Source organism: Leucoraja erinacea, chromosome 27 (assembly GCF_028641065.1).
Source record: "Leucoraja erinacea ecotype New England chromosome 27, Leri_hhj_1, whole genome shotgun sequence".
NCBI classification, from domain to species: domain Eukaryota; kingdom Metazoa; phylum Chordata; class Chondrichthyes; order Rajiformes; family Rajidae; genus Leucoraja; species Leucoraja erinaceus.
In genome coordinates, this window is record NC_073403.1 from 22,603,621 (window position 1) to 22,628,713 (window position 25,093).

Below are 25,093 nucleotides of genomic sequence, written 5' to 3' on the forward strand. Positions count from 1 at the left end.
TACAATGGACATGACTGGCTGTATTGACGTTAATGAGACTAGATCGTTTTGCAGGCTCTGCTCTGTGTTGTACAAGGGAGACTGTGTGTGCACGGTCCAGAAACTAACGGAATAGTGCAGCTTCTGAGGCAATCTACATTTTCTGGATGTAGAGAAGGGAGGTGGTGAGAGAAAGAAAAGAAAGGGACACAGAGGAGCGAGACAGACACACAGAGACAGAGAGAGGGGGAGTCAGACAAAAGAGAGAGGGTGAGGGGGAGAGAGAGAGATAGGGAGAGGCATAGACAGGGAGAGAGAGAGAGATGGAGACAGATAGAGACAGTGGGAAAGTTTGAGAGAGGGTGTGGGGAGAGAGAGATAGAGAGAGAGGAGGGAGAGAGGGAGGGAGAGGGGGAGGGAGGGAGGGAGAGGGAGAGGGAGGGGAGAAAGAGAGAGGGAGAGGGAGGGAGGGAGAGGGAGGGAGGGGAGGGAGGGAGAGGGGAGGGAGAGGGGAGGGAGAGGGGAGGGAGGGGGAGGGAGGGGGAGGGAGGGGGAGGGAGGGGGAGGGAGGGGAGGGGGAGGCGGGATGGGGAGAGGGAGAGGCAGAGGGAGAGAGGAGGAGGGAGGGGAGAGGGAGTGAGAGAGGGGGAGGGAGAGGGAGGGAGAGAGGGAGAGGAGGGAAGGGGAAAGGAGAGGGAGGGAGGGAGGGAGAGAGGGGAGAGGGAGAGGGAAGGAGGGAGAGACGGAGGGAGAGAGGGAGGGAGAGACAGGGAGAGGGAGAGACAGGGAGAGGAGAGAGAGAGGGGAGGGAGAGACAGGGAGAGGGAGAGACAGGGAGAGGGAGAGACAGGGAGAGGGAGAGACAGGGAGAGGGAGAGACGGGGAGAGACAGAGACAGTTGCTTATCGTAGTTATACATTACAGCATGGAAACATCCATTTGGCCCAACTTGCCTATACTGAACAAGATTTACCATCTACGCTAGTCCCACCTACCCAAGTTTTGCCCATATCCCTCTAAACATTTCATATCCAGGTACCTGCCAAAAATGTCCTTTAAATGCTGTACGTACCTGCCTCAAAAACAATACCGTGCAAAAATAAAAACATAGCCTGAAGTCCCAGTGCAATCAAGGCAGTTCGTAGTTTAGTTGGAGTTCGTAATGTCCACAGCCTGATAGTTATTGGAAAGAAGCTGTTCTCAACAAATTGGAGATCAATATAATCAAATCCCAATGTCTGTGATAGAGATGGAATTTAATTTGAAACGCATCGAGGGTGGCATGGTGGCGTAGTGGTAGGGCTACTGCCTTGCAGCCAGAGACCCGGGATCGGTCCTGACTACGGGTGCTTGCTTATACTGAGTTTGTATATTCTCCCCGTGACCTGCAAGGGATTTCCCAGAGTTTTTCGGATTCCTCCCACACTCCAAGAACGTACAGATTTGTAGGTTTATTGGCTTGGTATGAATGTAAAATTGTCCCAAGTGTGCGCAGGGTAGTGTTAATGCATGGGGATCGCTGGTTGGTGTGGACTCAGTGGGCCGAAGGGCCTGTTTCCGTGCTGTAACTAAACTAAACTGCATGCTTTTGTTCCACAGTAGAAACGTTGGCTTTGGCCTTTGGTCAGGTCACGAGAAAGGTTGTCAATTTTGCATCAGCTCATTTTCCAGTGGAGAAGTAGATAGGTGGCAAAAAGGGTTGTTTCTTCAATACTTTCCACGGCAACCTCCCATTTGGTGCTCACATCAAAGAGGCAGTGCACAGTCCCATCACTGCTCATATCTTTTGATTTCTCTAATGGAGAACTGACTGCTTTAAATAAAGGACGGTACAGAACTGCATTTCGTACTTACTTCCTTTTTTTACCAGACTCAGATGTTTTGCAGGACTCATAATAGAGTGATTACTTAGCCAGTCTCATAGCCAACCCTAAATACTCTTCTTAAAATGCCATATATTATTCATGAGGGTTTATGCTTCTGCAAGGAATATTTTTTTAAATTATCATCTTTTAACAACATATTTATGGAAAACCTTTTAACATAATAACATGCTGAAGTGCATCAATTTTGACGATGGTTGCTACCTGTACAGAGTTCGTACATTCTCCCTGCGACCATGTGGGTTTTCCCCGGGTGCTGTGGTTTCCTCACACACTCCAAAGACGTACAGGTTTGTAGGTTAATTGGCTTTGGTAAAAATTGTAAATTGTCCCTAGTGTGCAGGGCAGTGCTCGTGTGTGGGGGTGATCGCTGGTTGGCGTGGACTCGTCGGGCCGAAGGGCCTGCTTTCACGCTGTATCCCTAAAATATAAAGTCTAAAGTAAAAGAGCTGGACTCTGTTAATGGAAATATTGTTGATGCTTCAGGGTTGAGTTTGAGGTTTTCCACTCAGAAACAACTTAATCAATACTGAAGAAGGGTCTTGAACCGAAACGTCGCCTATTTCCTTTGCTCCATAGATGCTGCCTCCCCCGCTGAGTTTCTCCAGCATTTCCTTCGCTTTTCCAGCATCTGCAGTTTCTTCTTAAACACCACAATCAAGATCAGTAACTCACAGCGATGTTATTAACTTGATTTTTACAAGTTTAGAATAAAATCAATTTCTGTTTTCAGTTCAATCCTTAAACCACATGTTTAGTGACACCAGGTTATTTCCTGGTAAGTTCCTCAAAAGCCTTGAAGGATCAGAAAGCTGCTGAGACAGCCTTAATGCAACAAAATGAATCTGTAGAAGTTGTAACTGTGGCAACACTTTGAGCTTCACCCTTTCCATGCAAGAAAAGCAATTGGGGGAAATATACATTTGGGTGAAATCAACTACAGTAGAGTGAGAACTCTTTCATAAAGCAACGCTGCAGGAAAGGAAGAGTATGGAAGAATTAGGTACCCAAAGTCACCTGTTTTAGCAACATCTTCAGGAATATTCAATGCATCCCTTCTATTTTCTACACACCTCTTTTGGTTTCTTGCATTGAGTTTCCCAATCACAACAGCAAGTGCACAATCCAAGATTGGCTTTGACCATTACTAATAAACTGAAGAAAAAGTCACCCGACACTTTCACAAAAAGCTGAGACAAATGTCATTGCAATTTACAAGCTTCCTTTGGTGAACTACAGAAATGAAAGGACAACATAATGATTTAGCATCACTCAATACTTTGAAATGGCATATTTATTCCATGCAGCTGTGGTTCATTTCTCCTGTCTTATTCTGTACCTTAATGCATCTGCAACCTTTTACATGGTAAATTAATGGGCAGGCAAGGACATTTTGTGAAGCCTGTGTGACCACAAAAGGTCTCAAATCATCTTGACTGATGGAAAGATCATACGTTAATCATAGCTGAGAAAGGCTATTTGACAAATCCATCCGGAAAGACATTTATTAAAACATCAACTTGCTCTTGAATGATTTCATTGCTTGCATTTCACTAAATTCAATAATTCATTTCATATGTTAACTGATCTTTGTAAATTTACATTTAACCTATTCCAGCCTACTTTGTGCGGTGGTTTCACCATCCATTTAATTGTCTGGATTGATATCTTCCAATCCATTCACAATCTTGTATATATGTCTAGAAGACTACTTTTTAGCAGATTCTATTCAAGGTTAGAAACACAGTTTCTCCTGTCCTTCCTCCAAATTCAAAATTCTAAAGCTTGGGAACAACTTTGATTATTTGCACTTTCACCAGGGACCAAAACTGCATTTAAGGTTTAGCCTCAACATTTAAGAAGTCCTGCTAGTTTCACTGTTTGTATCCCTTCATTATCACCTCTTCCACAGCCAACAATGGATCATTGTGGGCTCCACCTTTCTTGAGTCATCTGTGATTTGTTCTGTGCCTTTTCATACCTCTAATTTCCCTCTCTCATGACTCTCGGTTTGGGGAGCGGTCTCGGCCCGAAACATCAGCTGTTCATTTTCTCCAGAGATGCTGCCTGACCAACTGGGTTGCTCCAGCATTTTGTGTCTATCTTTGGTGTAAACCAACCTGCTGATCCTTCCTACACATTTTAAAAGTTGATCTTGTTTCTTACTAATTCTAATATGTGATTTTGCTGACAAAGTTAACTATTATTTTCATTATTGCACTTCAGAATTAGCCAGATAATATGAAACTCAAGCTTCCTGGATTTCTTTCACTGTACCCTCCACCACATCAACATTTCAACATGTTACATCCATGTAGATATTTTGTCCAGCTTATTCTACAATTTCTAGTTAAATTCTACAATTTTACTGTCTCATCTAAAATATTTTTAATAATGAAAATAGACCAGGTCTGTTTATTAATTTAGTTTATTTAATTTTGTTTATCCTACACACTAGGGTCAATTTACATTTTTTACCGAACCCAATTACCTACAAACCTTTGCATGTCTTTGGAGTGTGGAGGAAACTGGAGCACCCCAGGGAAAACCCTCAAGGTCATGGGGAGAACGTACAAACTCAGTACAGACAGCACCCGTAGTCAGGATCGAACACGAATCTCTGGGGCTGTAAATACCTCTAAGGCAGCAACTCTACCGCTGGGCCACCATGTTGGCAGATTTGTTGAGGTCAAATTGCTACTGCTATTGCTATTCTCAATACTGAGTCCTGCATTTATTTGCAGTTCAATTCTACTCCTCTAATCGGCATTCCACCCAATAACCTAACATGCCTAACTTTGTCAAAAAGCCTTCTGGGATTATTTAAGTATAGATTGTAGTGCCCACAAGACCAAACTGGACCTAATTTGAGGAAGGACATTCTTGATATTGAGGGAGTACAGCGTAGGTTTACAAGGTTAATTCCTGGGATGGCGGGACTGTCATATGTTGAGAGAATGAAGCAGCTGGGCTTGTATACTTTGGAGTTTAGAAGGATGAGAGGGCATCTTATTGAAACATATAAGAGTGTTTAGGGTTTGGACACACTAGAGGCAGGAAACATGTTCCCGATGTTGGGGGAGTCCAGAACAAGGGGCCACACTTTAAGAATAAGGGGCAAGTAATTTAGAACGGAGACGAGGAAACACTTTTTCTCACAGAGAGTTGTGAGTGTGTGGAATTCTCTGCCTCAGAGGGCAGTGGAGGCAGGTTCTCTGGATGCTTTCATGAGAGAGCTGGATAGGGCTCTTAAAGATGGCGGAGTCAGGGGATATGGGGAAAAGGCAGGAATGGGGTACTGATTGGGGATGATCACATTGAATGGCGGTGCTGGCTCGAAGGGCTCAATAGCCTACTCCTGCACCTATTGTCTATTGTCAAACAGGGTATGACATTCAAAGAAGTGAAGGTTAGTGAACCAGTATCTTTCTCTTCAGAACTCCATATTATCAAATTTACAACCAATGTTTTGGGAAGATAATAGACCTGTATTGACCAAGGAGAGCTTTTCACTTTAAACTGACATTAATTTATTGCTTCCTCCCTGCCTTCCAGCAAGTACACATAGATTATAAATGCCACCTAATTTTCCTTTCTCCAATTCCTTGTAGAAAAGTTAACATTGAAACCTTATGACTTACTATTTTTGAATCACGCCTGCCAATGAACAAACTTTCATCATATCCATTAGTTTTGCTACAAGATGAAGCATTACCCAGATTTTTCTTTTCATATACTCAATGGGCTCCATATTGTTTTACAGCTTTGTTTTTGTCACCTCTTTCAACTACATTAAAATGTTTTGATTCTCATTACCTCCTTACCGTTGTAATACTGCAAGACTGTCACACTTTACATCAACAATAAACATAGAATGTAGAACAGTGCAGCACAGGAGCAGGCCATTGGCCAACAATGTCAAATTAATTCTCTCTGCACACGATCCATACCCCTCCATATCCATATGCTTGTCTAAAAGTCTCTAAATACCACTATATCTGCTTTCACTACCACTCCTGATGGCACATTCTCACTACCCTCCCTATCTTTCTCCATGGTGAACCCTGATGCCAAGTACTCGTAATGTACCTCGCCTACATCCTCTGACTCCAAACATAAATTCCTTCCTTTATTCTTGAGCAGTCCTACCCTCTCCCTAGTTAATCTCCCATTTTTAATGCATGCATAAAATGCCTGAGGATTCTCCTTAATCCTACTTGTGAGGGACTTTTTCAAGGGGCCCTCTTGGCCCTACTAATCTTCTGATTGAGTTCTTTCCTGCTTTTATTTTACTCAATGGCCCTCTGATTTCATATTTCTAAAACAAAGGCTTAATTCAGTTTTTGACTAAATTTACCTCTCTTGTCATCCAAGGTTCCCTTGCCATCCCCGCCTCTTCTCCTTATTGGATCCTGCCAGTCCTGATCAGTTGGATTTTCAAATGACTTCCAGGTGTCAGATGTGGACTTACCCAATAACATCTGCACCTAATTTACATTCCCTAGTTGCTGCTTAATAATGTTGTAATTTGCCTTCCTCAAATGTCGTTCCCTCAAGTTCCAGGCCTATGCCTATCCTAATCATAACTCTCTTAAATCTTGGGTTGTAAATAGTTTCCAAAATGCTCTCCCACAGAAAAGCCAGTCATCTGGCCAGCCATAACTCCCCATACAAGGCCCAGTAGGGTCAATCCACCAGTTCATGTCATAAGTGATAGGAGCAGAATTAGGTCATTCAGCCCATCAAGTCTACTCCACCATTCAATCATGGCTGATCTATCTCTCCCTCTCGACCCCGTTTCCTGCCTTCTCCCCATAACCTTTGACACCCATACTAATCAAGAATATATCTATCTCTGCCTTGAATATATCAACTGACTTGGCCTCCACAACCTTTGTGGCAAAGAATTCCACAGATTCACCACCGTCTGATTAAAGAAATTCCTCCACAACTCTTTCCTAATAGAACGTCCTTTAATTCTATTAGGAATTCTTCATTCCCCCTCATTCTTCTAAACTCCACCGGGTACAGGCCTGCTGCCATCAAAAGCGCATCGTATGTTAACCTACTCATTCCTGGGGTCATGTTTGTAAACGTCCTCTGGGCCCTCTCCAGAGCCAGCACATCCTTCCTCCGATATGTTGCCACAATTGCTCACAATACTCCAAATGCGGCCTCACCAGAGCCTCAGAATTACAATCCTGTTTTTGTGTACAAGCCCTCTTGAAAGAAATGCTAGCATTGCATTTGCTTTCTTTACTACCAATTCGACTTGCAGATTAACATTTTGGGAATCCTGCACCAGCACTCCCAAGTCCCTTTGCTCCTCCAATTTCTGGATTATTTCCCCATTTAGAAAATAATCTATGCCTTTATTCATACTACCAAAACACATGACTCCACTCTTTCCTACACTATATTACATCTGCCACTTCCCTGCCCACTCTCCTAACCTATCCAAGTCCATCTGCGGAGTCCCTGCTTTCGCCACACTACCTGCCCTTCCACCTATTTTTGTATCTTCCGCAAACTGTGCCACAAAGCCTTCAATCCCCTCATCCAAATCATTAGTTTTACAACGTGAAGAGCAGAGGCATCAGCACCGGGCCCTGCAGAATTCCGTTAGTCACTGGCAGCCACCATAAAAAAAAACTTTATTGCCACTCTTTGGCTTCTGCCATCCAGCCAGCCTGATATCCATGCTAGTATCTGCCCTTTGATACCATGGGCTTTCATCTTCCTTAGCAGCCTCCCACGTGGCACCTCATCAAAGGCTTTCTGCAAATCTAGGAAAACAACGTCTACTGACTCTCCTTTGACTGTCCTGCTATTTACTTCTTCAAAGAATTCCAGTAAATTTGTCAGACAAGACCTCCCCTTCACAAAGTCATGCTGACTTTGACCTGGGTTTGATCCTGACCACGGGTGCTGTCTGTACGGAGTTTGTACGTTCTCCCCATGACCGCACTGGTTTTCCCCGGGTTTTTCCCTGGAAACTGTCCAAAGACGACTTAGTCCTACGTTGCGATTCAGCAGAGCCAGATGTGGTGCCGCTACTCTGGCAGCTGGTGTTATTTGTCCATGAAAGGCCATGCAGTCAACAGTATTAACAATGGAATACTTGTTTGAGAGGGAGATAACCAGAGGAGACTCCTGCACTACCTGCCTGACTCTACTGGCAGTCACCCATCCATCTAGCAGAACCTTTGGTGTAACCATTGCCCTGAAACTAGTTTATAATCATTTCTGCCTCCTGCATGCCCCTCGGTGTGTCTAACTACTGCTCTAACCGATCCATGTAGGCTGAGAGGAGCCGCTGACACGCACACTTCCCGCTTCATTTTAGATATTTATTTCATCTGATCATCCTTCTTAACGTTGTATACATGTCCAAACAAACCTCATTTCTACTCTTACTGCTGGGATCACAAAGGTTTTTAAGAGTCACAGTGATAAAGTGTGGAAACAGGCCCTTCGGCCCAACATACCCACACCGGCCAACAATGTCTCAGCTACACTCGTCCCACTTGCCTGCGCTTGGTCCATATCCCTCTAAACCCGTCCTAACCATGTACCAGTCTAACTGCTTCTTAAACAGTGGGATAGTCCCAGCCTCAACTACCACATCTGGCAGCTTGTTCCATACACCCACCACAATTTTTGTGTGAAAAAGTTACCCCTCAGATTCCTATTAAATCTTTTCCCCTTTGTCTTGAACCTATGTCCTCTGGTCCTCGATTCCCCTACTATGGGCAAGACTCTGTGTACCTACCCGATCTATTCCTCTCATGATTTTGTACACTTCTATAAAATCTCATCCTCCTGCGCTCCAAGAAATAGAGACCCAGCCTACTCAACCTCTCCCTATAGCTCACGCCCTCAATTCCTGGCAACTTCCTCGTAAATCTTTTTTGAACCCTTTTAAGCTTGCAATATCTTTCCTATAACATGGTGCCCAGAACGGAACACAATATTCTAAATGTGGTCTCACCAACGTCTTATTCAACTGCAACATGACCTCCCAACTTCTATACTCAATACTCTGACTGATGAAGGCCAATGTGCCAAAAGCATTTTTGACCACCTTATCTACCTGCGACTCGACCTTCAAGGAACCATGCACCTGTACTCCTAGATCCCTCTGCTCTACAACACTCCCCAGAGGCCTACCATTCACTGTGTAGGCCCTGCCCTAGTTAGACGTCCCAAAATGCAACACCTCACACTTCTCTGTATTAAATTCTATCAACTATTCCTCAGCCCACCTGGCCAATCGATCCAGATCCTGCTGCAATCTTTCACAACCATCTTCACTATCTGCAAAACCACTCACTTTTGTTTCATTTCTTTGTGTTTCTTACATTAATATAGTAGTCTATTTAGGGTTATGCCAATTCATCTTCTCATCCAGTTGGAAAAAAAAGACATTACAGGTAGACAGAGTAACTCAGTGGCTCAGGCAGCACCTCTGTAATAGGTGATGTTTTGGGACAGGAATCTTCTTCAGACTGAATGTATGGGCTGGAGGCGAGAAAAGACCAGGACAGAACAGGGTCAACAACAGATGACTCCCATAGATCTCAGATGATCTAGTTTGTCCTGCCCCTAAACGCAAAAGGGAGAGTTTACAGGTCCTCACCTTTCACCCCACCAACCCTCACATCCTCTGATATTTCCGTCATCTCCAACATGACCCCACCACCAATCACATCTCCCCATCTACACCCCTTTCTACCTTCTGCAGGGACCACTCCCTCCGCAACTTCCACTCACCCCTTCCCATCCAGACCATCCTCTCCTCAGGTACTTTCCCAGGAGCCCCAAATGTCCTTTCAGGTGAGACCGAGGTTCACATGTACCTCCTTTAACGTCATCTACTGCATCCGGTGTTCCCGATGTGGGCTCCTGTACATCCTGCAAAATGGACCAAAGTTAGCATGGTTTAGTGAAGAGGAGATCTTGCCTGACAAATCTGTTAGAATTCTTTGAGGACATAAGTAGCAGGATAGCCAAAGGAGAGTCAATAGATGTTTACTTGGATTTTCAGAAGGCCTTTGATAAGATGCTAAACAAGATGAGAGTCCATGGTATTAGAGGGGGACATACTAGCATGGATATCAGGTCGGCAGAATATGAAGAGTGGGAATAAAGGGGGCTGTTTCTTGTTGGCTGCTGGTGACTAGCGGAGTTCCGCAGGGGTCGGTGCTGGTTCTGCTACTCATCACATTGGATATTAATGATTTGGATGTTGGAATTGATAGCTTCGTGGCCAAGTTTGCGGATGATAAGGAGATAGATGGAGGGGCAGAGAGCGTAGAGGAAGGAGGGAGTCTGCTGAAGGACTTCTACAGGTTGGGAGAGTGGGCAAAGAAGTGGCAGATGGAACACAGCGTAGCAAAAAGCGTCCGGTCATGCACTTTGGTAGTAGAAATAAAGACTATTTTCTAAATGACGATAGAAATCAGAAATCGGAGGTGCAAAGGACCTTGAAAGGACCAGGATTACCAAAAGGTTAATTGGCAGGTTGAATTGGAAGGCAAATGTAATATTAGCATTAATTTCGAGGACTAGAATATAAAAGCAGGATGCAATGCTGAGGCTTTTGAAGACGCTGGCCAGACGGCATTTGAAATATTGTGAGCAGCTTTCAACCTGATATCTGAGGAGGTATGTGCAAGCATTGGAGAGGGTACAGAAGGGGTTTATGAGAATGATCCCGGGCATGATTGGGTTACTGTATGATGAGCGTTTGACAAGTCTGGGCCTATACTCGCTGAAGTTTAGAAGGGTGACGGGGAACCTCAATGAAACTTACCTAATAGTGAAAGGCCTGGGTAAAGTGGATGTGGAGAGGCAGTTTCCACTAGTGGGAGAGTCTAGGACTAGAGGGCACCGCCTCAAAATGAAAGAATGTACCTTTAGAAAGGGGACGAGGAGGAATTACTTTAGCCAGAGGGTGGTGAATCTGTGGAATTCATTGCTGGGATGAATGAATCCCAGCAAAGGGATCCCTCCCACCATTGAGGTCTGTGGAGGCCAAGTCTTTCGGTATCTTTAAAGCAGAAATCGACAGGTTTGATTGGTAAGGGTGTCAAAGATTATGGGGAGAAGGCACCAGCATGCGATTGAAATGGAAAAATAGACCAGCCATGATTGAATAATGGAGTAGACCTGATCAGCTGAATGGCTTAATTCTGCTCCTATGACTTACGGACTTTTCTCCTTTGTGTTTCAACTAATGCTTTTGCATGTTCAATCTGCTCTTTTATCAAACATTGTTCCATGACTTTCTTTGTACTTCCTATTGTAGTTCTTTTCCTAAGTATCAAGTCACATTACTTTATTCATTGTCAAAACCTTGGAAAAATTCACTCTATTACAGAGTTAGTTGACTAACTTTTATCTCTCCTTTTGCCCAGGTTAGTATTCCTTTCTTTGCACCTGACCAGTTCATTTCATTTATGTGATTTCCAAGCTGTTTTATTTCTAATATTACAGTATGGTAAATATTTGAATCAATCGGCTGAAAACTAATAAAACTCAACAATCTCTTCCAAACTATCAATTTGTTGGAATTTACAGGGTTCTTTTTAATATAACATCAAAAAAAATCATTAACAAATGTTGAAAACACACTGTACAACATGCTTTATTTATAAGCAGGTACAGAAGGCATTACATCACATTTGGTACAACAAGTAATTAAGCAACGTTCCTCAATTCTAACTTTGGCACAGCAACGTCAGTGACTAATTGCGTACCCCGGTTTCATTCTAAAGGGCAAAACAGGTACCCTTCTATTCAGACCAAACAAGGCTCCATTTACAAAGATGCCAAGCTTTTGTTTAGTGCTAGGTTTAGCTGCCAGTGATTTAACTTTAAAAGTGTGTTAAGACACCACGTGACAACTGTGCGTACTACAATACCAAATACAGCCTCACTCAAAACTTTGTACCTGTAAAAGAGTAAAATGGGCCAGTTTTATAGAAATCTCATGAACAATTCAATGCCTTCACCCGCAAAACCAGTTTTGTCTGTAACAATATTTTTCTAATACAAAGCTTCACATTTTTCCAATACAAAGCTTCACGCATTCCCTCATTTGGATTAAGATTTGTATTTAATTAGTTAAAACATTTTAAATTTGCCAACAGTACATACCCAATTTGGGAATTTTGGGGAAGGACGGAGTGCTTATTAAATCGATCCTGTCGTCTTCACTATGCCAGGATAATGCTATATATTGATACATTGCAGAATTTTATTAATAATAGTCAAATTTTCAAAGTTTCATCATGAATTATGTTTGGATGACTGTTCTGATATAACATAATTTCCTTACGGGTTTTCTAAGAGTGAATTATCTTGGGTGCTTTAGAGATATTTTAAAACAAAATGAAGCTTTATTAAATTGTGCTTTTCAATATAATAGTGCTAACGAGGTACATTTGGGGGAGTTAGGAGGTACATTTAATCTCATGATTACAAGATACTACTTTACCAAATATCATGAAAAGTACACAACTTGAATGATGTTTACAATATATCAGGTGATCACATCTTGCTGATGAAACGAGCAGTAGATAAGTTATCAGGCTGATGAAAGAGATGAACACTGCACTCTACCCCCCTCTGCTGTTTTCCAATCACTCACAAAATGTACCATTCGTGAAATGCATTAAAAAGCAAATTCAAGCCTTTAAAATGGAGGGCGAATTAATAACATTACTACTTAAAATATTTTAAAAACTTGAAATGACATATCAAACAATCCAAACAGGGATTGCACCATTCTTATTTATTCATCTTTGACATATAAAATTATTCTTTAGCTTCAGGTTTAAGGCTGAACATTTCAGAGAAAACTTTAAAAGCATCAACCTTTAAACAAACAAAAAACAAGTTTGTGAGTGTTTGAATATATTTCAGATTGTACAACTATAAATTTCAAGCCCATTTGTCTCTCCTAACAACATGTGTCAAGTTGCATTGTTGGAAATGTTACCACAAACAACAAATGGGATAAAAGCACAATTCTATGTTTGCTGGGGTAGTACGCTTTACTATGCCCTCTGCAGGACAAACACGGGTAAGGCTAAAGATTTGCTATGGATCTTCTGCTTTGCATTCACTAGCTGTTACAAGGAGTTGTCTTGGCTGAGATAGAAACAATGACCAACTAAGTTCCTTTTGGTGGCGTCCACTTCAAACAGCTGGAGTCTATGGTTTTGTTTCCATTTGTTCGCTTTGCTTCTTTGGCCAGCCACTCATCTATTAGATCCTAAAGAGAAACAGAAAAAGCAGATGATGGAAGCTAATGCATCGATTATTATATAAGACTGTTGCAGGGTTATTAAATCATAACAAAAAAAATTGCCAAATAAAGATAACACAAACAATTATTTAGTTATTAATTATTATTTAGTATTATCATGCTGAAGCATTACTGTAAAGTTATTGGCACCCAAAATTCAGAAAATAATTATTCACCTTTGACTTTAGAGATACAGCGTGGAAACAGGCCCTTTGGCCCACCGAGTACACACATCACCAATCACCCCATACACTAGCACGATCCTACATACTAGGGACAATTTACAATCTACAGAAGCCACTTAACCTACAAACCTGCATGTCTTTGGAGTGTGGGAGGAAACCGGAGCACCCGGAGAAACCCGCGCAGTCACAGGGAGGAACATACAAGCTCAGTACAGACAGCAGCTGCAGTCATGATCAAACCAGGGTCTCTGGTGCTGTAAGGCAGCAACTCCACTGCTGTGCCACTGTGCCAAAACCATGTTTTAGTCATAGAGTGATACAGTGTAGAAACAGGCCCTTCAGCCCAACTCATCCACACCAGCCAACAATGTCCCAGCTACCCTACTCCCGCTTGCCTGCGCTTGGTCCAGCTCCCTTAAAAACCTGTCCTATCCATTTACCTGTCTAACTGTTTCTTAAACGATGGGATAGTCAAAGCCCCAACTACCTCCTCTGGCAGCTTGTTCCATACACACACCACCCTTTGTGTGAAAAAGTTAACCCTCAGATTCCTATTAAATCTTTTCCCCTTCACCATGAACCTATGTCCTCTGGTCCTCGATTTCTACTCCGGGCAAAAGACTGTGCATCTACCCGATCTATACCGCTCATGATTTTGTATACCTTTATAAGATCTCCCTATAGCTCATACCCTCTAGTCCTGGCAACATCCTTGTAAATCTTTTCTGAACATATTCAATATTAGGAGGGATAGACAGAAAGGAAAAGGAGGTGGGGTAGCATTGCTGGTTAGAGAGGAGATTAACGCAATAGAAAGGAAGGACATTAGCTTGGAGGATGTGGATTCGATATGGGTAGAGCTGCGAAACACTAAGGGGCAGAAAACGCTAGTGGGAGTTGTGTACAAGCCACCTAACAGTAGTAGTGAAGTTGGGGATGGCATCAAACAGGAAATTAGAAATGCTTGCAACAAAGGTAAAACAGTTATCTACATATAGATTGGGTGAATCAAATTGGCAGGGGTGCTGAGGAAGAGGATTTCTTGGAATGTATGCGGGATAGTTTTCTAAACCAACATGTAGAGGAACCAACGAGAGAGCAGGCTATTCTAGACTGGGTATTGAGTAATGAGAAAGGGTTAGTTAGCAGTGTTGTTGTGCGAGGCCCCTCGGGCAAGAGTGACCATAAAATGTTTGAGTTCTTCATTAGGATGGAGAGTGAAATTATTAATTCAGAAACAAGGGTTCTGAACTTAAAGAAAGGTAACTTTGACGGTATGAGACGTGAGTTGGCCAAGATAGACTGGCAATTGATTCTTAAAGGGTTGACAGTTGATATGCAATGGAAGGCATTTAGAGACTGCATGGATGAACTACAACAATTGTTCATCCCAGTTTGGCAAAAGATTAAATCAGGGAAGGTAGTGCATCCGTGGATAACAAGGGAAATCAGGGATAGTATCAAAACAAAAGATGAAGCATACAAATTAGCCAGAAAAAGCAGCCTACCAGAGGCTGGGAGAAATTCAAAGTCCAGCAGAAGAGGAGAAAAGGCTTAATTAGGAAAGGGAAAATAGATTATGAAAGAAAACTGGCAGGGAACATAAAAACTGACTGCAAATGTTTTTATAGATATGTGAAGAGAAAAAGATTAGTTAAAACAAATGTAGGTCCCTTGCAGTCCGAAACAGGTGAATTGATCATGGGGAACAAGGACATGGCAGACCAATTGAATAACTACTTTGGTTCTGTCTTCACTACGGAAGACATAAATATACTGCCGGAAATAGCAGAGGACCGGGGGTCAAATGAGGTGGAGGAACTGAGTGAAATCCAGGTTAGTCGGGAAGTGGTGTTAGGTAAATTGAATGGATTAAAGGCCGATAAATCCCCAGGGCCATATAGGCTGCATCCCAGAGTATTTAAGGAAGTAGCCCCAGAAATAGTGGAAGCATTAGTGATAATTTTTCAAAACTCTTTAGATTCTGGAGCAGTTCCTGAGGATTGGAGGGTAGCTAATGTAACCCCACTTTTTAAAAAGGGAGGGAGAGAGAAAACAGGGAATTACAGACCAGTTAGTCTAACATCAGTAGTGGGGAAAATGCTAGAGTCAATTATTAAAGATGGGATAGCAGCACATTTGGAAAGTGGTGAAATCATTGGACAAAGTCAGCATGGATTTATGAAAGGTAAATCAGGTCTGACGAATCTTATAGAATTTTTCGAGGATGTAACTAATAGAGTGGATAAGGGAGAACCAGTGGATGTGTTATATCTGGACTTTCAGAAGGCTTTCGACAAGGTCCCACATCCCACATAAGAGATTAGTATGCAAACTTAAAACACACGGTATTGGGGGTTCAGTATTGATGTGGACAGAGAACTGGCTGGCAGACAGGAAGCAAAGAGTAGGAGTAAATGGGTCCTTTTCAGAATGGCAGGCAGTGACTAGTGGGGTACCACAAGGCTCAGTGCTGGGACCCCAGCTATTTACAATATATATTAATGATTTGGACGAGAGAATTGAATGCAACATTTCTAAGTTTGCGAATGACACGAAGCTGGGGGGCAGTGTTAGTTGTGAGTAGGATGCTAGGAGGCTGCAAGGTGACTTGGATAGGTTAGGTGAGTGGGAAAATGCATAGCAGATGCAGTTTAATGTGGATAAATGTGAGGTTATCCACTTTGGTGGCCAGAACAGGAAAGTAGACTATTATCTGAATGGTGGCCGATTAAGAAAAGGGGAGATGCAACAAGACCTGGGGGTCATGGTACACCAGTCATTGAAAGTAGGCATGCAGATGCAGCAGGCAGTGAAGAAAGCGAATGGTATGTTAGCATTCATAGCAAAAGGATTTGAGTATAGGAGCAGGGAGGTTCTACTGCAGTTGTACAGGGCCTTGGTGAGACCACACCTGGAGTATTATGTACAGTTTTGGTCTCCTAATCTGAGGAAAGGCATTCTTGCCATAGAGGGAGTACAGAGAAGGTTCACCAGACTGATTCCTGGGATGTCAGGACTTTCATATGAAGAAAGACTGGATAGACTCGGCTTGTACTCGCTAGAATTTAGAAGATTGAGGGATATCTTATTGAAACTTACAAAATTCGTAAGGGGTTGGACAGGCTAGATGCAGGAAGATTGTTCCGATGTTGGGGAAGTCCAGAACAAGGCGTCACAGTTTAAGGATAAGGGGGAAAGTCTTTTAGGACCGAGATGAGAAAAACATTTTTCACACAGTTAGTGGTGAATCTGTGGAATTCTCTGCCACAGAAGGTAGTTGAGGCCAGTTCATTGGCTATATTTAAGAGGGAGTTAGATGTGGCCCTTGTGGCAAAAGGGATATGGAGAGAAGGCAGGTACAGGATACTGAGTTGGATGATCAGCCATGATCATATTGAATGGGGATTCGAAGGGCCGATTGGCCTACTCCTGCACCTAGTTTCTATGTTTCTATGTAACCCTCTCATTCTTGACAATATCTTTTCAATAACATGGGGGCCGGAACTGAAGACAATATTCTAAATGCAGTCTCACCAACGTCTTATACAATTGCAACATGACCTCCCAACTTCTATACTCAATACTCTGACTGATGAAGGCCAAAATACCAAAAGCCTTTTTGACCACCTTATCTACCTGCTACTCGACCTTCAAGGAACCATGCACCTGTACTCATAGATCCCTCTGCTCTATAACGCTACCCAGAGGCCTACCATTTACTGTTGGTCATGCCTTTGTTCGACGTCCCAAAATGGAACAACTCACACTGCTATGTATTAAATTCTATCAACCATTCTTCCGCCCACCTGGCAAATCGATCCAGATCCTGCTGCAACCGTTCACAACCATCTTCACTATCTGGAAAACCACTAACTTTTGTATCATCAGCAAACTTGCCAACCTTGCCCTGTATGTTCTCATCCAAATTATTGACGTGGATGACAAACAGTAACGGGCCCCACACCGAACCCTGAGTCACACCACTAGTCACAGGCCTCCAGTCTGAGAAGCAACCTTCCACCATCATCTTCTGCTTCCTTCCATGGAGCTAATTTTCTATCCATTCGGCTATCACTCCTTGGATCCCATGCGATCTAACCTTCCAGAGCAGCCTACCAAGCGGAACCTTGTTGAATGCCTTACTAAAGTCCATGTACACAACAACTACAGCTCTGCCCTCATCAACATTTTTGGTTATGTCTTAAAAAACTTAGATTTGTGAGACACGACCACTCACATACAGAACCATGCTGACTATCCATAATCAGCCCTAGCGCATCCAAATGCCTGTCTATCCTATCTCTCAGAGTACTCTCCAGTAACTTACCAACAACAAATGTAAAAGCTCAACGATCTATAGTTCCCAGCAATTTCTCTGCAGCCCTTCTTGAAAAGAGGCACAACATTGGCCACCCTCCAGTCTTCTGACACCTCTCCTGTATTCAATCAACCAGGGCTCCCACAATTTCCTCTCTAGTTTCCCGCAATGTCCTCGAATATATCTGCAGGCCCTGGAGATTTCTCTACCTTCAAACACGACAGTACCTTCAGTACTTCTTTGACGGTAACCCTGACTGCTCTCAAGACACTTCCAGTGACTGCTGCTCCAATTTCCTCGGTGCTACTATCTTTCTCTTCGGTAAATACAGGTAGGTAGGAAGGTAGGTATCGGTCTGTCTGTCTATCTCTATATTACTACAACTCTCATCTTATTTGTTTGTCCGGTTTATACCTGCACAAAAACAACGCTACAATTTTTGTTTAGATTAATGGTATATTTTACAAGTTATTGACGTTTAAAACGTAAAAAAAAATAAAACAGCGGCCCCCACTTCCGTCACAAAGAACATCCCATGGGTCCTCAGCATGGCCTTTGCAAAATTTCAGACCGTCATCTTTTTTCCCCATCACAAAAGTGACCCGACAGCTCCACGAGTAAATTTCCTATTTTAATTTCTGCTCCCCCGGGCCCTGGGCTGGGGTTGGAGCCGGTGAGGGTAGAGGTCGCGCCGGTTACCCTCAGCCTCTCCTCCCCAGGATGCTAGTCCCCCCTGACAGCCCCCGCCCTCAAGCCCCCCCCCCCCCCCTCCCCCCCTAGCTCTAGGACGTTCACTCCCCCCGACAGCCCCACCTCAAGTCCTTCCTCTCCCCTGGTTCCAGGATGCTCCCCCCCCCCACAGGCCTCGCCTCAAGCCCTCCCCCAGGACGCTTGCACACCTCCCCCCGCCTCAAGTACAACTTCATCGCCGCCTTGCTGGGGAAAACAGGGCTGGCAGTTGAGGGGAATGAAGAGGGAGGGTGAAGAGGAGGGGGAGGGAGTATTGGGGAATGAGGGGGGACGGTGGATATGGGAAGAGGGATGGCGAGGCGCAGTCGGGGGAGGATTGCTGTGACTCGCGTCACAATGGGGATCTCTGGCGTCATAACGGGAACCCGTCAGCCGCGCCTGCGCAGTTGGAGGCTACGGGTGAGTGAGGGAATATTGCGTTGGGGGAACAGGGCCCAACGGGTCCCACTTGGTCTAGTGTATTTATAATAAAATATTTTGGGATTGTCCTTAATGCTACCCGCCAGAGCTATCTTCTGGCCCCTTTTTGCCCTTCTGATTTCCTTTAGTAGTTTATTCTTTAGGTCCCGGAACTCCTCCAGGGATGCACTTGATCCCAGCTGCCTATACCTGTCCAATACATTCTTCTTGTTTTTGACTAATGTCTCAATTTCCCTTGTAGGCCAAGCTTCCTTACGTTTGCCTGTTTACCCTTCACTTTAACGGTGACGCACACATCCTGAACTTTCTTCAGTACACTTTTTAAACATCCTGTTAATCCTGGCCAAATTGGAGATGCTAGGACCCTAAAATTGAGTAAAGGCTTCTGGGCTGCTAGGCCATTTAGTCAATTTAAAAGTGCTTTCTGTAGAAATGGGGCAAGCTGCAAAATGGTGCCAGTTTGTCTAGAGCCTAGATCAGAGCTGCAGGAAGAGAGAGGGAACATCTGCAGACCCTGGCAATTAGGTGTAAAATGCATTGAATGGATTGGATGAATGCAAACCAGACACACACATTGTAAATAATGTTGCAAAGCTTTACTTTGCTGGGTGTTGATTAGATTAAGTATTGAGCCTTGTCTGGTTTTCTTGCATATCAGACGATAAGGCAAGCAATAGGGAGAAGGGACAGATGGAGACCAAGGAACTGGAGATCAATTTGAGTAGGTCAGGAGTGGATGAAGAGTGAAAGTGACAAGAAATTCACCTCACCAGGGTCCCAATCCAGCACCGCAGCATAAATACCATTGCCATTCACTTCCCCATACGTTTACTGAACGTTTTCTCAATAAGCTTCAATAGGAATAATGCAGGAGTAACATTACCATAAGAGTGATGTTAAGATTGCAGAATGATCTCTCACATTTTGAACTGCCTGGTTAGATTTACATATTGATGTGAAATGTTTGTTATATTCCATTTCAAGAAACAGATTGCCCAACATGGAATATAATGTGTGACGCAATTATTTGATGGGTATTTTAAAGGGAAATATCAGACATAATCAAAAATTGAGAGCTAGAAATTCAAGTTTCAAGTTCAAGTTTACATTTATTATCACATGCACCAAATGGTACAGTGAAATTTGGGTTGCCATACGAATAAATTCAATGACATAATGCATTTTTAAAAATAATACATGACTGGAAATTGACTTTATGCAGAAATATATGTGAAATCACTCTTCCCTGTGGCTTTGCCTCACTCTGGAAATTCAACAAGGCATTACTGGAATAATTCACGTGATTTTATCATTTTCTGCACAAGGCTCACTGTGCACCACTGGCTAAAGTTAGATCACTTTGTTTGAGGAACCACCACTATTAGGGATTCCTGATTCAATTAGATTTCAATGCTATTATGCTAATTGGGACTGCTGGAAAGCAATTCCTCCCACATCGGCATTCCCAATCATGGCGATATTGTCCTGATGTCACTGCAACCACTCAATGTCCCATCACCTTTCTCAAGCAGCATTGCTGAAAGTTGTAGTGGTGGGCACATGACCAAAGTTGACATGAGCATGACACAGCAAGGCCTAACTATTTTACCTATTTGTAGACAAATTTTTTTCGTCGAACTTTGGGCTGGTTTTCGGATCAGAAGATTTAGTGATGATGTGGAAGCCCAGTGCTGACGTGGATCTTGGACAAGCAGCAATCAAAGAGAAGCAGGGAGAAGAGCTTATTGGCTGAAATCCATGGGAAAGGTGAGTCAGAGGGGGAAAAACAGTTTAAAAAGAGCGCCAAAAGTCAGTATTAGCCCAGTGCTGACGTGGATCTTGGACAAGCAGCAATCAAAGAGAAGCAGGGAGAAGAGCTTATTGGCTGAAACCCGTGGGAAAGGTGAGTAAGTCGCAGGGGAACAACAGTTTAAAACTGAGGAATTTGGTTTATAAATTGGTAAATTAGGCAATTTATCAGTCAATATAAGCAAGGCTGCTCTCGGGGAGCGTCAGTGAGAAAAGTGTGAGTCTTTGGCGAGGAGGCTGAGGAGAGGAGGCTATGCAAAAAGCAGGAGAGGACGGGACGAGGTGAACACATGACAGGACAGATAAGACGGTGTGATGTTTACAGAATGTGGGAGCCCAGGGACACGGATGGAGCCTCTGGCTGCTACAACTGTGGCAAGTGTGTCCAGCTTCAGCTCCTGAAGGACCGTGTTGGGGCACTGGAGAAGCAGCTGGATGACCTCAGGGCTATCCGGGAAAACTAGTTTTCTGGACAGGACCTACAGTGAGGTTGTCACACCGAGGATACGGGAAGAACGCAGGTGTGTGACTGAGAGAAAGGGTGGTAACCGTGGAGTGCAGAAGGCCCAGGTAGCTGTGCCTAATGAAAATAGGTACGCCCTCTTGGGAACTGTCGGGGGGAGACGATGCTTCCAGTCCGAGCGGCAGACATGTCGGTGGCTCCAATCTTAGAGATGGGACTCGACCGGCGAAACCAACGTTGGGCAGACACATAGTGGTGGGTGACTCCATTGTCCGACGAGCAGACAGGAGATTCTGTGGCGGCAGACGAGACGCGAGGATGGTCTGTTGCCTCCCTGGTGCCAGGGTTCAGGATGTCACGAGCCAAATTCAGAACATTCGAGAGAGAGAGAGAGAGAGAGGTGCAAATGCCGCAGTAGTGTGCACGTAGGCGCAAATGACATCGGGTAGAAGGGGGAGGAGGTTCTCCAACATGAGTTCAGAGAGTTGGGAAGAAGACTGAAAGGCAGGACGTCTAGGGTGGTCATCTCTGGATTGCTTCCAGTACCTCGTGCTAATGAGGACAGGAACAGGGAGATAGGGGATCTGAATGTGTGGCCGAGGGACTGGTGCAGGGAGCAAGGATTTAGGTTTAACGATCATTGGGATCTCTTCTGGGGTAGGGGTGACCTGTACAAAAGAGACGGGTTACACCTTAACTGGAGGGGGACCAATATTCCGGCAGGCAGGTTTGCTAGGGCTACACGTGTGGGTTTAAACTAAATAGTGGGGGGGAGGGATTGACAAATTGGGAGTATACAGATGGAGTTGAAGGGGAAGTGACTACAGGAAGAATTACAAAAGATTCTAATTAATGGGAAGAAAAGTTTGAGAAGGGATAAAAGAGTAAAGTCAGGGCCAATTGCGAGCGGTGCGAGGGGGGACGAGAATAGTGAGGTCAAAGTGTTGTATAAAGCGCGAAGTATAAGAAATAGAGTGGACGAGCTTGAGGCTCAGTTAGAAATTGGCAAGTATGATGTTGTGGGAATTACAGAGACATTGCTGCAAGAGGGCCAGGTCTGGGAAATGAATGTTCAAAGGTTTTCCTCCTATCAAAAAGACAAACAGGTGGGCAGAGGGGGTGGGGTAGCTCTGTTGGTGAGGAATGAAATGCAGTCGCTTGCAAGGGGTGACATTGAAACAGGAGATGTGGAGTCAGTATGGAAAGAACTAAGGAATTGTAAGGGTAAAAATAACCTAATGGGACTTATCTACAGGCCCCCAAACAGTAGCCTGTACATAGGGTGCAAGTTGAATCAGGAGTTAAAATTGGCATGTAGCAAAGGTAATGCTTTGGTTGTTATAGGAGATTTCAACAAGCAGGTAGACTGGGAACATTAGGTTGGTACTGGACCCAAGAAAGGGACTTTGTAGAGTGCCTTCAAGATGGATTCTTAGAACAGCTTGTATTGGAGCCTACCAGGGAGAAGGCAATTCTGGATTTAGTGTTATGTAATGAACCGGATTTTGATAAAGGAACTTGAGTTTAATGAGCCATTAGGAGGTAGTGACCATAATATGGTCAGGTTTAATCTACAATTGGAGAGGGAGAAGGGTAGATCGGTGGTGTCAGTGTTACAGTTGAATAAAGGGGACTATGGGGCCATGAGAGGGGAGCTGGCCAAAGTTGACTGGAAAGATACACTGGTAGGGATGACAGTGGAACAACAATGGCAGGTATTTCTACGAATAATACAGAAGGTGCAGGATCAGTTCATTCCTAGGAGGGAGAAAGATTCCAAGGGGAGTAAGGGGCGACTGTGGCTGACAAGGGACGTTAGGGACAGTATAAAAATAAAAGAGAAGAAGTACAACGTAGCAAAGATGAGTGGGAAGCAAGAGGATTGGGTAATGTTTAAAGAGCAACAGAAGATAACTAAAAAAACAATACGGGGAGAAAAGATGAGGTACGAACGTAAGCTAGCCAAGAATATAAAGGAGGATAGTAAAAGCTTCTTTAGGTATGTGAAGAGGAAAAAATTAGTTAAGATCAAAGTTGGACCCTTGAAGACCGAAAAAGGTGATTTTTTTACGGGGAACAAGGAAATGGCAGATGAGTTCAACAGGTACTTTGGATCTGTCTTCACTAAGGAGGACACAAATAATCTTCCTGATATAGTAGTGGCTAGAGAATCTGGGGTGACGGAGAAATTGAAAGAAATCCACATTAGGCAGGAAATGGTGTTGGGTAGGCTGATGGGACTGAACGCTGATAAATCCCCAGGACCTAATGGTCTGTATCCCAGGGTACTTAAGGAAGTGGCTCTAGAAATCGTGGATGCATTGGTGATAATTTTCCAATGTTCTATAGACTCAGGATCAGTTCCTGTGGATTGGAGGGTAGCTAATGTTATCCCGCTTTTTAAGAAAGGCGGGAGTGAGAGAACAGGGAATTATCGACGTTAGCCTGACATCGGTGGTGGGGAAGATGGTGGAGTCAATTATAAAAGAGGAAATAACCGCACATTTGGATAGCAATAACAGGATCAGTCTGAGTCAGCATGGATTTATGAAGGGGAAATCATGCGTGACTAATCTTCCGGAATTTTGAGGATGTAATTAGGAAAATGGACAATGGAGAGTCAGTGGATGTAGTGTACCTGGACTTTCAGAAAGCACTTGATAAGGTCCCACATAGGAGATTAGTGGGCAAATTTAGGGCATATGGTATTGTGGGTTGAGTGCCGACATGGATAGAAAATTGGTTGACCAGGAAATAAAGAGTTGGGATTAACGGGTCCCTTTCAGAAAGGCAGGCAGTGACTAGCGGGGTACCGCAAGGCTCGGTGCTGGGACCACAGCTATTTACAATATACATCAATGATTTGGATGAAGGGATTCAAAGTAAAATTAGCACATTTGCAGATGACACAAAGCTGGGTGGCAGTGTGAACTGTGTGGATGAAGCTATGAGAATGCAGGGTGACTTGGACAGGTTGGGGGAGTGGGCAGATGCATGGCAGATGACGTTTAATGTGGATAAATGTGAGGTTATCCACTTTGGTATCAAAAACAGGAAAGCAGATTACTATCCAAATGGCGTCAAGTTGGGGAAAAGGGGAAGTACAACAGGGATCTGGGGGTCCTTGTTCATCAGTCTATGAAAGTAAGCATGCAGGTACAGCGGGCAGTAAAGAAAGCAAATGGCATGTTGACAAGAGTCGAGTATAGGAGAAAAGAGGTCCTTCTGCAGTTGTACAGAGCCCTAGTGAGACCACACCTGGAGTATTGTGTGCAGTTTTGGTCCCCTAATTTGAGGAAGGACATTCTTGCTATTGAGGGAGTGCAGCGTAGGTTAATTCCCGGGATGGCGGGACTGTCATATGCTGAGAGAATGGAGCAGCTGGGCTTGTACACTCTGGAGTTTAGAAGGATGAGAGGGATTCTCATTGAAACATATAAGATTGTTAAGGGTTTGGACATGCTAGAGGCAGGAAACATGTTCCCGATGTTGGGGGAGTCCAGAACCAGGGGCCACAATTTATGAATAAAGGGTAAGCCATTTAGAACGGAGACGAGGAAACACTTTTTCCTCACAGAATCTGTGGAATTCTCTGCCTCAGAGGGCGGTGGAGGCCGGTTTTCTGGATACTTTCAAGAGAGAGCTAGATAGGGCTCTTAAAGATAAGGGATATGGGGAGAAGGCAAGAATGGGGTACTGATTGGGGACGATCAGCCATGATCACATTGAATGGCGGTGCTGGCTCGAAGGGCCGAATGGCCTACTCCTGCACCCATTGTCTATTGTTCAAACACCTTTTTATAACCTGGTCAGTTAAGTCAATACATTTCTGAGAAGCAATGCATTGCCTGGAGTAATCTCTTTCAGACAAGACTTTAAGTCATGCATTACATTTAACAGATAGAGGAAAGCTTAAAACTTTACACTCATTGAAGAAATGCAAAGGAATCTTGGCCACTAGTATAATTC

At 43.8% G+C, this 25,093-nt stretch overlaps 1 protein-coding gene across 4 annotated transcripts in view; it reads right to left on the minus strand.

The window, feature by feature from the left end:
* Positions 1 to 11,495: 11,495 nt before the first annotated feature.
* The window catches only part of kat7b (K(lysine) acetyltransferase 7b), an 80,675-nt gene continuing 67,077 nt past the window's right edge, over positions 11,496 to 25,093 (minus strand). For all 4 annotated transcript variants that reach the window (XM_055657289.1, XM_055657288.1, XM_055657286.1 and 1 more), the window contains one exon: positions 11,496 to 13,143. In XM_055657289.1, coding sequence (XP_055513264.1) covers positions 13,042 to 13,143 — 102 coding nt within the window. In that variant the 3' untranslated portion in view covers positions 11,496 to 13,041. The remainder of the gene's footprint in view (positions 13,144 to 25,093) is intronic.